Genomic DNA, 16892 nt, shown 5'->3' with positions numbered 1-16892 from the left:
CTCTACAAAAAATCACAAAACTAGAGAGAAAGTCTTACCCCCCACAGAGCAAAAAGGAGAAAGCTGAGGAAGGTACTGTGCTGAAAAGCAGTGGCTAGTGCCTTCAGAAACCCACTTTCTTCTCCATCTCTCCTCCCCACAAGGTGTTGCTGCTTCATGTTTAAAAATTATGTTAAAACTCTGGTTTCCAAGTACAGAAGTTGAGGATGGCTTCAGAACCATCTCAAGAGTTTATTGAGCAGGAACGGAGCAAACAGCCGAGTTGGTGATCTCAGCATTGCCAGTGTAGGATGTCCATTCTTGTGAGTTGGAGCAATAAATCCTATGCACACCTTTTGATTTTGCTTAATCACCTGCTGTTGTCAACCTAGTCTCTTCTCATTTTTAAAGTTACAGGAAATAATTCATATCATTTAAATCCTTCCTTTTGTACAAATGGAACTGCTAGTGTAGTTATATTTTCATGTTCTAATGTTTTGTTGGAAATAACTGTTACCTACGTAAGTACTTTCTTATTCTTGAAATAAGCATATATATATATATAAAAAAAAAAGCCTTCAGTGTAGCATAGTCCCAGTATGCCCAACTCCTCGTAGTTTGCTCTAAGAGAAACACTAATAACTTTGGGGAGGAAGAGACAAGAATTAAGTTTCTAGACACTGTATTTTCACTCAATACCGTCTCTACTATTTCCCCTCCTGTTCTGGAGGAGTAATTCCTTCCCTCCAGTTTGTACTTTTGCCAAGAGGTGTCAAAACTGCTTAAAAAAAAAGCTTAAAAAAAGCTTGAATTTGATTAATATAGAGAAACAAGACTTTGCCTGACTGATAATAAAACTGATAAATGACATTTGAATTACTTGTAGCAGTAATTTATTACATAAAATATCTTTTATTTGACATGCGATTAGTTGCTGGAAGCATCACTCAATCTGACTAGTTTAAACATGCTCTAAAATGAACCCCCAGTAAAAAAACAGGGCTGTCTGCTGTTGGCATTATGAAATACACTAATCCAGCAGTGAGGACAAAAATCTGACTTTAAATATTTAAATGATTAATTGGGTTTATATTTTTTTTTTACCTTTCTAACCCCTATAATTGCAAGCAAACTCAGGGGAGTTTCTAAGCAAGGTGTGCAAAGCTGCCTCATCATCCAGTTCATCACCAGTATTCTTCCCTGTGGTGTTCACGGTCTCCATTTATGGGGGTTTGTGCAGATTTTACACCTGCTTAAAAATCAGTGACTACTTTTCTTGCCATTTGGATCTTCTTCTCCCACCCTTGTGTCTTCATTACGTGGGAGGCTGTAGAACACAGGCTGTTTTCTCTTACAATTAAAAATGGTACCTAGAATCCGGACTCTTTTTTTTTTTCCCCTGATGCCTTTCCATGGCTTCACTGTTTGCTCTTGGAAAACCACCTCTTCCAGCCTCAGTTTCTACAATTTAAATGTGGATACTAGTGATGCTGACCTTACTTGCATGCATGAGGCCTAATGAATTGATGTCAGGAGAGTTAATTCTGAGATGAATGGGGATCTTAAAACCAGTGTTTACTCTGCAAGTGCAATTTCCAGTTGCTTCTGTGAAAATTAAATGTATTTACACAAAACACAGACTTACAGCTGGAGAAAATACCTGTGTCCTTTCCATTTGCCTTTTGAAGGTCTCTTATGTGGAATGGTTTGTTACTTCCACCATGCCTAAATGGAGAGTAACTGGGCTATTAGTGGTTTTTCACTTCCTCTGAATTCTGTTCCAGTTGTACAAGTAGGGGATTGAGGATATGCAAAGAAGTCAGAACACTGAGGTTACAGCTGAGAAACTTGCAGCCCTTTCTCCTCCCCACGTTTTAGAGTATTGCAGAGAAAAAGGAAGATTGAGTGTGGATTTTAGGCAGAGCTGTGACATTCTTCATAACATTGTAAAGTTGATGTGGTCAATCCAGAGCATTTACTGTGTCCCTCACTCACTTTTCCTCTCCCCCCCCCCCCACTTTTTTTTTGCCACAAGACAGAATTATTTCACACATCTCTAAAATGAGTAAAATGGCATTTCAGCTTCTTGTCTTTATAGACTCTCTGAACTTTAGGAAAGATCATTCTGGTCCCTTTTCATTAATAATGAAAACCAGGGGGCAATAAAATGTTCTTAGCTCAAGCATTATAGGAATGGAGGGAGAGATGAGCGAGGTGAAAGGGCAAAACAGACAGGGTCCTACAGGTGTGTCTGCTCTCTACTCAGAGGTCACTGCGGCAGGGAGGTTAGGGACAGCCAGTCAAGGACTGCCATGGACAGGGCACCCCCAGACCTACATACCCTTTACAATAGGCAGTTCAGTCTGGAGTTGCATTGTCATAGAAGGGAATAACTTCAGTCACAAGTTCAGGGCAAAGAACTGGTCAACCAAGAGACTTCAGATACCAGAAATGACAGTGGGAGCAGAGTAAGGAAGGGAAAGTGGGATGTGCAGCAAGATTAGCCAGAGATCATTTTAAATCCTGACATGTACACAGCCAGTTACTGCAGCTTAGCTGATGTGTGTTAACTCATTAAGTTAAAAAGTTATGATAATTCGATCATGTGCATAAGCTCCAAAACTGCAACTGCAGCAACCCAAAATACTCCTGGTGACACTATTCACCTGTTCTCACAGAGCTGCTTTAATTTGTTCAGATTCTAGCCAGTGGATGATTTGAGGAGCTGTGTCCTAAACTGTTACAAGATGCTAGGAGTGCCAGTATTTGAGAGCCAGTGCCTGTTTGTAGAGCCATAGGGCTGGGATTAGGAGTAATTCTTGCAATGAAATGCCTGTAGAACGTCTCGGCAACAGAAAAACTGGCAATAGATGAGAAAAGCAGAAAGGAGAGAAGCTTCCAGCCAGTTCAGCCTCCCTTTGAAAGCCTAAATTGAAACTCTGTAGAAGAGAATACATTTCTGAGACATTACAGGGTGCATGTAGATTTGGATCTGTCTGTTTGGAGACTGTACACCGGCCTCCAGCACATCAGTTCTGCCCACATCCTGCCACTGAACTTTAGGAAAGATCACTCTGCATCCTCTTCATTATTAAAGAAAACCGGGGGCAGTACAAGATTCGTTAAGGGAACTGCGAGGGAGGTGAAAGGATAAAGCTGGTGGAAAACTACAGGTATCTTCTGATTCTGCTTGAAGGAGCAGAGCACACCGGAGCTTTGCTTTGCTCTGTGGAGTCTCTCAGCTTCTGTGCAGAATTGTGTGTTAAATAGCTCAAGCTTTTATCTACTTTTTTACCTCTCTCTGTAGGTATTTAATTGTGTATTTTCTTTCTGCTGTTTATGTGTGTTTTGGTCTCTGTAATTCAGGCTTGAAAGACATTGGCCCATAATTGCTAACACAGTGTTCATCAACCAATCTACTTCCCTGATAGATTTCTCTTCTTTCTCGAAACCCTGCTTTCTTTTTTTCTGCATTCTTCTGAATCTCTGGCTCTGTCCCCATTTTCGAAGATTATGATAGTGGAGAGCAAGAGGTGTTCAAGTCATGAGTTAACCTTGTCTAGTACTAACACTGCAGACAGGTATCTGGGGAAGCGCAGGCAAAACCAGCTTGATTGAACTTCTTAAAGTGCTGCTGTGATTTGTCTCTCTTTGACACTTTGTGCAAGGCCAGTGTCAGTGCTAGAGGTCTGGACAGATGTTTCAGTGTCCTAGGCCTTCACACTGTACCTGAGGGACTACCAGCATCCTAATGCCCCCTGCTCAGTAAATCTGTGCCTGCTAAGAAGCAGCAGAACTGTCATTATTCATTGCACTCTTGTCTGATAAAATAGGAATGAAAATGTCACCTGCAGTTCTGACTATGCTTATTTCTCCATTTTGGCCTTTAGGTCCACCTGGCTCCAGATGGCGAGATTATGGGGCTTTGGCTATCATAATGGCAGGAATTGCCTTTGGGTTCCACCAGCTCTACAAGGTAATATCTCCCTCACTACTTATACACTGCTCTGAGAGAAAAACGTTATGCTGCTTGTGTCGACATGGCCATGTTGGGTCCAAGTTGCTGAAGCATCTCTGTTCTTACTGGCAATGCCATTGGTATACGTGAGAAATGTAGACACTTAACATGGAAATGCAGTCAAAAAGTAGCAAGCAAACAAAACTAGATCTTACAGTGGATCTCAAACTACTAGAAACAAAGTAATTTTCATCATGTGTATATATATTGGAGTTTTTTAAGTTGGGGAAACTGAGCACAGTTCAGTAAAAGGATTCTTCCAGCACTTGCCAGCAGGCATTACTGTCATAGCCCCAGTCTAATGAATTGTCCACTGGTGATCCTGCACCATGGGTAGGAAAGAATCTTTTTTGACCAGAGCACCGGAAAGAATTTCCAGGTCTGCCATATATCCTGTAGTCCTATTGCACTGTGCTTAGAGCAAGTTAGAACAAGTGTGTGTCGAGACAGCATCTCCTTCTTATTTCTTGTGCGATGTTTCTCCAATTGAACATACTCCTTCACTCTGGATTGCTTTCCAGCAGTGTGGTGAGTGACATTAGATGATGTCTTTGGTAAACCGTCATATTCTGTGGATACATGGAAAGACATCAGTGGTTCAAGGCAACATAGCAGAGTGTGCAGAGCTTTGGTCCAGCAGAAGTTGTGTTTTGTTTTTGAAAAAGGGACAGAGATGAAGACTTAAGAAGAGGTTGATGGTTTTCCTGTTTGTTCTTTAGTTAACAGTTACCACCTTGTTTAGTAAAATCTATTTTACAAATAAAAGTGTTGTCCTTCCAGTTAAAAATACTCTTCTTAACCTGTCCTATCGTTGATTTTCTGGGTCTCAGTCTATGAGAGGCCAAATGAAACAACACGTTCCATCTTCACAAGTAAAGTTACTTGACTTAAGAGAATGGCTTCTTATGGAGATCTGTTGTCCCTATGTTTTTATACTAAAGTAGTGATGCCAACCTTACTGATCTTTTCATTCTTGCAAAGAATGGTGGATCTGGTAAATGTCTTGAGAGATGTTAAGACAACAGCTACTGGGCCTTGCAGACCTGAACATATAGCTGTTACTAAATGACACACAGCTAACACATTTTTGGCATAATGTCAGTGATGCTGTTAATATATCCTATTGCTGTATTCTTTTTTACTGCTGTCTATCCAAGCCTCTCTAACCTAGCAGAGACTCTTACTGTTTCAAAGGAGTAAAACATCTTTGGAAAGAGTTGATAGATTCCCTCTGCCCTTCATGGGATTTTGAGGGAGTTTGCAAATAGTGATTTTTGTATGAAGGATAGGATGCTGGGATACAACATAGCTGTCTGTGTGTGTTCTGTGAAGATTAAGAGAGAACTATTCAGGAAAGTCATCAAAAGCTATTTGCTTTTCAGAATGTCAGAGTGTAAACATGTACGTGTACATGTGCTTTGTGAGGGTAAGAGCTGTGCACAGCAACGCCGAAAGCTTACTCCAGTGCTAGGAAGTATAAAAGAAGTGTAACACATGGCAGCAGACTGGATGATCAGGTCTGCCTCAGAAACTATCCTGTATGTTTGCCTGTGCGGTGAGTGTGTGTACATGGATCAAAAGTTGGGATGAAGCAGCACTGATAGGCACTATCAGGGCTATTTCCACATCCTAGACCATCCTTCTCTGCCATTTTTTTCCCCTGCTGTATTGTGCCTTTCCTGGGCCTTTCTCCTCTTCTTCCCACTTCTATATTTCTTGCCGTTCGGATGTAGCTCAAATGTTCTGTCTTATCAGTGTGATCACATTTGAGAGCGTATGATCTGAAATTTTACTCTATGTGTGATAGATGTTTCTCTGGGCTTAGAGCTGTCCCAGGAAGCTTGAAATGGAGTTAGGAACTGGTTTTTACACCCCAAAAATGTATCCACAGAACTCACATCTTCTCTTCTACAACTTCTTTCAACACCTACTGTAGAGGGAATTTCTTTTCTCAGCCAGGTGTGTGGATAAATGATCACTGGCTGTGTGATAAAGACTGAGGTTTGAGTGGTGGCCTTTGAGGATGTTTCAGGTACATTAGAAAAGACTGTTTGCATATCCCTATTTCCTAAAAAACTTTCTGTACTCCATACAGAAATACCTGCTTCCTCTCATCATGGGAGGCAAAGAAGACAGGAAGCAACTTCAGAGGATTGAGTCAAACATTGCTGAGATGAGTGGCAGTGTGACACAGACAGGTAAAGATTAATGACTCCATCAATTCACTCCTCAAAGCCTTTCTTCCTGTAGCCTCCATTCTGCCAAGCCCCCCACCCTTTTCTTTCCCTCCATCTCCACTTTATGTGGTGACTTCATTTATCTGCTCTGAGAATCTGTTCACATTTGCAAATGAAGGCGCCGTCATTTCGGTTTAATTTGAAATTGGTTGTTTACTGTCGGCACGGCCTCAATTAATTATGTTTTTACGGAAAGGCTCCCAACCTCAGAATATTAATAAGGAGAATAAAATGACAGCCTTTCGCGGGGCTGTAAAGTTCAGGTTTAATTTCTGCCTCTCACATGTTTTCAGGGGCTTTTTTTTTTAAGTCTTTCCCCCCCACCTTCCATCTAAAAATCCAAGGAAGGGTCAGGAGAGTCTGTAATTACTGTGCCTCCCTGACCTTAGCCACCTTCTCTGTTATTGACTCTATAGGGTGTCTGTTCATTACCTGATGCCCTAATGATGGTCTGGATTAGCTGTTGCCTGTCACACCAATAGAGGTTTTAATTTTATTTTACCAGCTTGTTTACTGCCTGGAAGCCTTGGATAAAGTAGCAAAACAGTAAAAGTTGGAGTCCAGCAGAAGTCCTCCAGTGCTCAGTGGGGTGTAGGAGGGGAATACAGGGTGTTCTCTTGAAATAAAAGGGGGAAAGTGCAAAAGAATATTCAGTTGGAGGGATGAAAAAAGTATGATTTTCAGCAATAGGTTTGTTAAAGATGTTGGGGTTGAAGGAGCTGGTGGGTTGAGAGTGGGAGGATGCTTATTACATCTCTGAGTGGAGGGTGTGAAGAAAAGCATCCTGCATTTCTCATGATACCCTGAGGTCAGTCCTGAGGCCAGCCTCTTCCCAGACTGGAGGTATCCCCAGTGTTTGCCTGTGTGAGGCCCAAGATAGATAAATGATACAAACATTGTATAAGTTCAGGGAGATGTACAAATCATAAACCAATATAATTAGAAGGGAGAGGTTTTGGACGGATATACTGTGGGCTATAGACATCTATACAATGGAAAGATAAACTAGAAATACTGGAGGTTAGATGCAGTGCAGGTAGATTACCCATAGTGCAGATAAATCATATGGATTAAAGTGAGCAGGCGGGTGTAGATAAATTAAATACAGTAGAAATAGAGGCATCTTTGTAGCTAGACAGCAGGAAGGGCGTGTGTGAGTGTGTGTATGTGCATGTATCTCAGTTTTAACACTCTCCTGCTTTTTCCTTCACAGTGACTCAGTTACAGACAACTTTAGCAGCTGTCCAGGAGCTGCTAATCCAGCAACAACAGAAAATCCAGGAGCTCACTCAAGAACTAGCTGCTTCTAAGGTATCCACTTCCACCTCTTTACTTTTAGAACATCACCACCTATCTTCTTTGGAACATGCATGGCTTCTTTTGTGGCCACATGGAAAGCATCTTGTTAGGTTTACAATCCAGCCTTCAGCTCTGTCATATTTCCAGCCAGTTTCTCTGCACCTGATTTCTCCATAGGCAGTCTGTTTAAAGCACTGGATATTAACTGGGTACTCAATGAAATATATATAACTTCTGAGAGGGCTCTGCTATTTAGCTTTGGATGCAGCCTTTGCATGCAGCCTATTTAATCTCAAATGCACTGTATTTGAGATTAAATAATTGTGCTGTTAGTCCACTGACCAAAAGAGGCAAAGTCCAGTTGTGCAGAGGTTTTATTTGTGTGTAATATGTAATTTTACATGTTCATATTTCTCCTGTACCCTTATACATTGTCAAAACAATGACTTAATCCTGTTCAGCCAAGCACGTGCTTGAAGTACTATATTTAAGTCACTTGTTCAGATCCAGGCCAGGTAATGGCTGAATAGTCTTACTATATGCTTTCTTATTTCAATGATTTTGGTCATCTTAGTGTAACAGGTAGCCCCATCACAACCACATTAGTGATGCACAGTTGCCCATTCCCCTTGACTCCCAACTTGACCTTGGCCATAAAACCATCAGCTCTGACTAGTTTGTGTTGTTACATGTGTAAGTACAAGTGGCCACTTTTAACCAAAATTGATTTTCTTTCTGGTGATGAGAATTAGTGTTTTGCATCTCCAAAGTACTTTGCATCCGTTGGCCTAAGCATTCTATCAGCCAGTAAGTGTTGGTTCCATGTGAGCTGGGGTGGATTTGAACCAGTCACATAGAGATGTTCACAGACTTGTGATTATTCATCTTACACTATTCTCTGTGCAGGGAGAGAGTTTTCTTTTTAATGTGAAACCTCTTAGAGAATGTTTACAGTCTTTTACCTATTGCATGAACTGTTGTCTTCTCCCCTTACCTATACTTTAATCTCATACAAACCCTTTGATGGTGTGTAACTGGTGGGCCACAGCTGACTGTGTGGTGTGCACACTGTACAGTAGGAATCCCTCAGTGGCACAGCTGTAAACCCAACCATGAAAGCCAGTTTATGGTCACAACACTACTTCAATTTTCCTTGGGAACCGTGGCCTGTCAATGGCCTGGAGCCAGTCCGGAAATTGGAAAACTGTTTTCAGGTCTTAAGTGTTAAGATTAAGACCACATGTTGAGCTTTAAGAAGGGAAAAGGGCATAAGAGTCTTGGTGGTTTAGAGAGTCTTGAAGAAGTTTTTCCTCCCCCCTCTCTACCCCCTGCACTGAAATGGTAGCACACATTGTTATGATATCTAAACCTCATGTGTACAAAGAAAAACTTGGGCAACCCCACAAACCAAAGAATAAAAGCTGTGTTTTCGCAGCTGTAATGTAAGTTTTTATATCTGTTTTTCAAACTCCTACTGGCATGCTGTAAAAAATTAAAAAGAGGGACTTTAAGTAATTAAAAAACATACATAAAAATTCAAGGCTTGAATTTTCTACAACTGTTTTTTAAAGAGACTGGCTAAAAAGCCCCAGATGTCAGATTTTATTTCTAAATCCTAGGCATCTGGCACCATATGTGTTTTGGAAATTTGAGTCCTTTGCAGGCCAGTGAGTGGAAATCACTCCCTTGTTAATGTGCTGCTGTAGCTTTCAAGGTCTTGGAAAGCCAGAACAGTGGCTCCTGGATTCTTGCTGTCTGAGGGCTGGGAGTGTGAATCCCAAGGGAACGTATCTGTGTATATCACAGCTACTACAGACTGAGCCTCTCCCAGCTCACAGGGTTCACATCCCAGAAGTCAGTGCAAGGAGTGCTGGCTCTGAAGGTGTTCAGGGTTACTCAGCACTAGCTGAAGTCTGCTTAAAGAAGAAGTAGGAACAATCAGTCCTGGCTGCATCTAGTAGGAATTGCTGAGGAGGTTTTTTGTGTTATTCCAGTTCCAGCTTCCTTAGGCAGGGGATTTATTAAGAGCATGTCTGGATTGATGCTCACAAATGGCTTCATTCTGAATTGCTTTTAGCAAAAATTAGTATGGGAAGCGCTAGACATGAGTATTCTTTGGTCCCATACTCAGCCCATCACTACAGGACTTACTAGGATGTAGAAAAAGTGACATTTACGTACTATCTCCCAGTTCATACTTCGATCTTCGTGTCTTCTTTTTCATGTTCTAGGCCACAACTTCCACCAACTGGATCCTGGAGTCACAGAATATTAATGAGTTGAAATCTGAGATCTACTCATTAAAAGGCCTTCTCCTGAACCGGTACGGATCAAATGTGTGAGCAGGTTGTTGTGTGGGAAAGGGTTGCTTTCTGGGATCCTCTCAGTCATGGAGAGGAAAAGCATTTCCAACAGGAACTAGCTCTATATCCTATTATTGCTATTTTAATAATACAATTTTGTACTCCACTATCACTTTCTATTTGCAGGTCTGAAAATGCTTTTCAGACTTGCCTTAAATCACAGAATGCTTTGGGCAATTAATAAGGTCTTTCCTTTTTGTTTATGATAAAGGAATTCTCTGCCATTCCCCACAGTCAGGATGCCTCTCACCTGAGGAGTTGACTGCATTTGCACCTGCATTCTCTTACAAAGAGAGTCACATCTGGATACAGCTCAGCTGACCTGTTCATGGTTAGGGCATAACCAGGATGAAAAGAATCGCACTTCAGGAAAGGCCTGGTTCTCTCTAATAGCTAGCTCAGATACAGACATCTTATAATGTGGATGTCTGAAATGAGGTGATATAAATCCCAGCCTGCGGGACAGTCGTAAGAACAGGGATCAGATCTCAGTTCTTGAGAAAATTCTTTTTTTCCAAGTACATAACTTAAGGGTTTATCTAGCTTCCCAGCTACTGAACCATTTACTCTGATATGATTCTCTTGCCTCCTTCTACATGTAACTATGTCTTCTCAAGTCATCTGTTTACTAAGAGATGGACTTCAAAGATCAACCTAAGACTCAACTAACCATGTTCTGGATCTCAGCAGTGGGGCTTTTCAGAAGTCTGAGAAGTGTATTGTCTTTAATATCCTTTCAAATTCTCACTACACCTCCCATTCCTCCCAAGAGTCACTGGAGAGAGCTTTGGAGGACTGAGGACACATACTGTTACTGTCTGTTAATTAGTAACAGTTACTGCCTGTTGATTTGGGTCCTCCTAGCATCACTGCTGGGGAACAAGCGTTACTTAATGGCACCTCCTCAGCAATGGGAAAGTTGCAGCTGGGGAATAAATGCTTTTTGGAAAAAAGAAAACTTCTGGGAGAAGTTTTATAACGAAAGAGTAAATGTCTCTGCAGTGACAAGGCAGCAGCAACACCAGAGCCAAGAAAGTCTCCAGATTGAAATTGCTGTTTGCAGTTATGATACTGGTTGAATAATGCAGGCATTAGCTTATTGCACTCACAGGAGATGGAAGTTAGATCAGCAGAGTTCTTTGATGGCTGCTGGTGGGAGGAGGAAGAGGGAGGTGAGAGCAACTACTGTTCCTAGTTCAGTCTAAGGAAATGTAATCTACTGTGTTTGAATGCTCACTGTAGGAGAGCAGCCAGCTTTCATCTGCTCTGTCCATGGCACTAGCCAGCTCACCTGAGGGACATGAGGCCTCCCTGCCACACAGCATCCTTTTCAGACCTTGATCTGATCTCTCATACTCCCAATTTTCACATGCACAAGCAAGGATGCATGGGAAATACTGCCTCAGACATGCTTTTTTGCTTTGCTTTTCATGATGGATGACTTTCTGAGGACACCAGTGCTTCCCACTGCACTTCCATTTGTCCTGTCTGGTACTTGGATTCTCCTGTTACAGTTGGGCTTTAGCCTGCCACTGTCAAATCCTTAAAGCCCACCTGGAAATGACTCAAGGACAGAGCAGCCAGCTTTCTCAGCTGGTACAAGCTCATATGACTCCATTCAAGTCAGAGAAGCTGAACCAGTTTGTGGCAGCCAGGACCTGGCCCAAACATGTAAAGTGCACGCTGGGACTAGGAGATAGGCTCTGAATTGCACTGAGCCACAATGCAATAGCTGAGTATCACAGTGGAGGTGGGAGCCAGATGGTGAAATTCCTTGGCTCGGGCACAAGGACCTGGTGTGTCTGACTTCTTGCTCCAGTGGGAATTTTCTTTACTAATTAATTAGTGATTGTTTTATAAAGGGACACCCATGTCTTCCCACAGGCAGCATTCCTGAGTGCTAGCTTGCTGTGTGACAGTGGCCAAACTAGATCATTTTAGTACTTCAGATTGCCCAGCTGTGATATTTTCTGTGGTGCAGGCTCCATTACTGAGTGCTTGTAAAGCACTTTGAGATTCTGGCTGAAGAAGTGAAGTGGCCTTGGGTTTGTTCATTTATGTCAATGGAGACTTGCAGTCTCAGCCCTGCTTTACATGGTTTCCCCAGTGCAAATACCATTCTCTTGAATGATAACCCCTCACTGTTTGTAATAAAAACCCCTTTCTCTCCTTTTCTTCCCCTCTTCCCTCCCCCAAGGAGGCAGTTCCCTCCCTCCCCTTCGGCTCCTAAGATCCCGTCATGGCAGATCCCAGTGAAGCCAAGCTCACCCTCCAACCCTGTTGTTGCCAACCATAATAGCAGCAGTGACATCTCCCCTGTCAGCAACGAGTCTACCACCTCATCACCAGTCAAGGAGAACCACAGCCCAGAGGGCTCAAAGGTCAGCTGCCATCTGCTGAGCACGGAGGAGGGCAACAAGGCAGTGATCGATGTCAAGAGCCAAGTGCGGATGGAGGTGCAGGGGGAGGAGGAGAAAAGGGAAACCAAAAGGAATGAAGAGGAGGAAGAGGACGATGAGGATGACGATGTTAGCCATGTGGATGAGGAGGAATGTCTGGGTGTCCAGACTGAGGACCGGCGAGGAGGGGATGGTCAGATTAATGAGCAAGTAGAAAAGCTAAGAAGACCTGAGGGGGCCAGCAATGAGAATGAGATTGACTAAGACACCCTGGCTTCTGCTGCTGCTGCTGTACATCTTCCCTAGGCTCCTGCACTGTCCCCGGTGCCTCTCCCATTTTGAGGAGAGAAGTGCCACCATCCTCTCCCAAGATCATCCCATGACTGACCCTGAGCAGGGTCATGATTGCCCAGTGAACAAGGTGGGCCCTGTTTCACCACAGGGCTTTGCAGCGTTACAGTGGCTTCTTCTCCCCTCCCAGACCTTCTGCCCATGAGCTGGGGTCATTGCCTAGGCTGGAAGACCAATCGCCTTACCATGCACCACAGCTAGAGAATCAGTTCTCTTACAAAAACACCATCTCTCCCAAAGCAGCCAGCCTCTTCACTGCATCCTAGTCCTCTCCAATTTCAGAAACCAGTCTGTCCTGAGCTTTTTGATTTCACCAGCCTTTAATCCCCACAAAAGGCCCAAACCAGTTCTCTGTTTCCCAAAATAACCCTCTGGTTTATTTCTCAAACTACTTGATATTCTGTTGCCAAAAAAAGAACGTTTTAACTCTGAATTCCTCACCAGATCTCAGTCTTGGCTCTCCCAAGCCTTATGTCAAGCCTCAAATTCCTGAAACTACCTAGTATCTAAAACCACTAAATTTCTGTGGGGTCCAAAGAACACTGTTTCCACCCCACATACTTCCACTCATCAAAGTGGCCTCTTGCTAGAGACCAAGCCCAGGTTTCATGGCCACAGTAAAATCCATGAGAACAAGCTACTGATTGCTCCCCAGCAGAAGGTTTAAAAGAAGCTGACTCCACTCATCCCAATTATTACCCTTCCTCCTGCAAAGACAAGGAGCTCACATCAACTTTTGACTAGTAGCCCTGAATTAATACGAGGTGATACCAGATGCTGAAACAGTTGATTAATTCTGAATCTTTGCAATGGTTTTTAGTCAGGTTTTCTCCCTAAATGAGGAGAAAACCCATCTTAAATGACCACTGACAGGCATCTCCTTCAGCAAAACAGTCTCTACAGAAGAAAGAACAGTTCCAGCTTTGAGGTTAACCACTGGCCCTTCTTGCCCAGTCCAGCCTTTTCTTGCCCCATCGGGGCTTTACACAAATGAAACCAGTGAATTTTGAAACCTCTCATTTGCAGCATTGTGTTCTCAGCTGGTAAAATGGTGGTGTCCAATTATATTATTCACTGCATCAGAGCCTCTTAGCAGAGCAATTCTTGTAACAACTGAGTCTCACTGTCCTCACCAAGCAAGTGTGCTCGTCTGTGTGATCATGTATAGATTTCAAATATAAAATATGATTGTATATAATTGTAATAAATATGAGTTACCACTATTTAACACCAGGCTATTACTGGATTGCTGTGGCTCTTATTTTGGGGTGGTAAAGGGAGGGAAAAGGGACTATCACAGAAATTCAGTCCTTATAAAATGTCTTCTGGAGGATGTTTATGGTTGATTTTCTGACTGTTCCAATGCTAGGTTATATCAGCAGGAGGCAGCGTGGAGAACAGTGTAAGTGCAATATAAGGTACAATATAGAGCACCGACAACGCTGTAATGCTGGGTTGCCTCTGGTGTTCCAGAGGACAAGGTGTGTGTATCATCTGGTGAGTAAAATGCAGCTATTCCAGTGTCTATCCTCCCAGCAGGAGGCTCTGGAGGGTGCAGAATGCAGCATCCGTCTCCTTCCACCCCCAGCAGCAGGAGGTGCTGAAGGGAGTGTGTGAGATATCCCACAGCCCCTTGGTCTTATCTACCAGCAGGGAATGCTGCGCCGTATCCCATGACTGCTCTAACCCTGCCCTGTCAAGTGTAGAAGCCATTGAAAGAAATGGCGTGCAGCAAGTAACTTGTAGCTACTGCAGTCCCATCTTTGTACAGCACAAGTATTTGGCTCCCTTCTTAAAAATGAGGGATTTACTTGATTCCTGAGTATTTGGGTGTCTGGTACACAGTGACATTTTCCTGCTCAGGGGGAGCGAAAGGGACCTTCATATTACTGTATTTAGACCTGCTGCTGAATGTGATGATTTCTCATGCCTTAAATGGACGAATATCTTCCCCAGGAGTGAGTGAGTGTGTGTGTGTGTCCCTCTCCCTCTCAGTCTCTCTCTCCACTGTTTAACGTTCACAAAGAACGTCACGTTTAGCTAAAACAGGGCAAATTTGAAAGTGTTTAAAAGGAAAGGCTTTCCTTAAGAGATGGCACTTTTTGTTTCTCCAAGCCAAGAATCCTTGTGAAAAGAAAACATGACCGAATGCAGGGATGTGATGAAAAAGTATTGTCCTGCCTGTGTACATTTTATATACATAGAAGGTTTTGAAAATAGAAAGTGCCTGGACAACAGCAGTTGGTGAAATGTGGAAAATATTTTGCTGAGGTATGTGCCTTGCAGAGTGACTTACGAGGTTTACAGTACAAGCATCCCTGCGGGTTCAGTTTTCCCCCCTTTTCCTCCATGTTGCCAGTGTTCAATGCATTTACCTCAAGATTTCTGGTGCAGGGTAAAAGGCAGTTTTCTTCAGCTGCTCTCTTCCCTCCCTTAGTTGTGCTTCTTACAACCCTTACCAAGTCAATAGGTCATTGTTTTTCCTTTCCTCAACCTGATGAATCCCAGAAAACTCCATCATAGCCATTGTTGCTCAAAAAATCCAACTCCGAGCCTCTGGCTGCTGATGGGATGTTTGTGTACTTTGTTGAAGAGATCCAATCCACCAACAGAGAATTTGGAACAAGCCGAGGCCTTCTTAGCAGCAGGTATTGTTGTGCATCACGAGTTTTGTTCCTCTGTCTCGTGTGCCTTGTCTTTCCAGCATAGCAACAGTTGTGGGGTGTTTTGGTCCTTATGAACCATGTAGCCTCACTGCTAACTTGTCACTAACTTTTCCTTTTTGTTTTTTGCTAGAAAAAAAGCCTACTTAGATCAGCTGCCCTGTGAAATGTTTAGCCCATTGGCCAGTAGGCACTGGGCATGGCATCATATTAATTGAAAGATGACCAGATAGCAAACCTTTTATCTGCAGAACAAGAGAGACAGCAGCAGCAGTCACCCACCATCTGGCTGTATTCAAAGACTCTGTTCTACTGTGTAATCAGCCTTTGTTTTGACACAGGAAGAAGAATAACAACACCCTGGTTAGTGAGTTCAGTGGGTTCATAACATGGTTCCTATAGGTCCTTGATACCATATAGAAAGCAGGTGAAGGGAGCTTCCTCTGAGCACTGTTATTTGAGCACATTTCAGTGAAACCCTGTGAGCCTGTGCTCTCCCTCCTAGAGGAAACAATAACAGGCTGGTGCTTTCCAGTAATTTGAGGATATAAAAGCTCCCTTTTCAATAACTACAAGAGGAATGTGGGGAACTCAGAAAATGTGACAAAGTGGAAAAGGCTTAAGAGAGGTATCTGCTGTTCTTTGTCCAACCTTCCTCACCCCCAGATGTGACAAATAAGTCCTATGTGCATCTTCACCATCAGAAGCAGGAAGGATTTTTTTATTGCCATTTGTGTTGAGGGTGTAACCTAACACTGTTGAGGATCAGGAGGAGGAGGATGGACTGTAGGATCCCATGTGAACTTGCTGCTTTGCTGCAAAGTATTTTCCTTATAAGCGTGCCGCAGTTTCTACATGTGATAGTAAAAAATACTGGCTGGTTAATGCAAAGATGTGACAAAGACAAGCTGCAGACAAAGCCAACTTTGGGAACCAGGTTTCATGCTCACACAAAAACCGCAACCCCCATTAACTGCTGTGCCCTGGAGCAGGACTCCAGCCCCATTTGCTGGCTGTGCTGTGGAGGACAGCACTGCAAGGCAGCAGCACGATGCCCAGCTGAAGCCACTGTACCATAATAGCCCTTATTAGGGGGGACAATCATTCCTGGACTGCACAGCTGTGTGAGAGGAGTTGCCCTGCCCTCTTGCAGCAGCCTGCACTGGTCACTTGGCCATCTTGGCCTGGAGACAGGCATTTTTGATCTGGCCTTTTCTTCTTGCAACTTGGGTGCTTCTGCCAAGTAAGTGCTTTTTAATGTTTTCTCCTAACTTTATCTTCAATAAAGTGGGGGGAACTGGCTGCATTTCCAGTGGCTACCTCACCCTGGTCTGGTGAGGTAGCCACTCTTGTGGCTTCTTCTTGTTAGAAGGCCTGTCCTGATGTGTACTGCTGTATCTACATGGTATATGCTGGGATGCTGCCTGAGGCAGGGAGGAAGCTGTGAAAAAAGTCTGTGTCTGCTCCATGGCTTTCATTTGCAGTACCTGCTGCAGAAATGGAGACTGCCTTTGCTTTCCTTTGGTGGGGCAGTGTGATGCTTGAGCAAAACAAAGGCTAGGCAGCAGGTCCAGAGTAGCTTT

General features: G+C 43.2%; 1 protein-coding gene across 1 annotated transcript in view; it reads left to right on the top strand.

Annotated features, from left to right (window-relative positions):
• Positions 1–13867, top strand: part of PEX14 (peroxisomal biogenesis factor 14) — a 76463-nt gene extending 62596 nt beyond the window's left edge. The window contains exons 5-9 of the mRNA XM_080631198.1: positions 3870–3955; positions 6093–6195; positions 7448–7545; positions 9765–9856; positions 12094–13867. Of these exons, the coding sequence (XP_080487324.1) occupies positions 3870–3955; positions 6093–6195; positions 7448–7545; positions 9765–9856; positions 12094–12559 (845 nt within the window). The 3' untranslated portion in view covers positions 12560–13867. The remainder of the gene's footprint in view (positions 1–3869; positions 3956–6092; positions 6196–7447; positions 7546–9764; positions 9857–12093) is intronic.
• Positions 13868–16892: the final 3025 nt, after the last annotated feature.

Source organism: Psittacula echo, assembly GCF_963264785.1.
Source record: "Psittacula echo genome assembly, chromosome: 17".
NCBI classification, from domain to species: Eukaryota; Metazoa; Chordata; class Aves; order Psittaciformes; family Psittacidae; genus Psittacula; species Psittacula echo.
The sequence above is the reverse complement of the archived record's forward strand: the minus strand, read 5'-3'. Positions and strand labels throughout refer to the sequence as shown.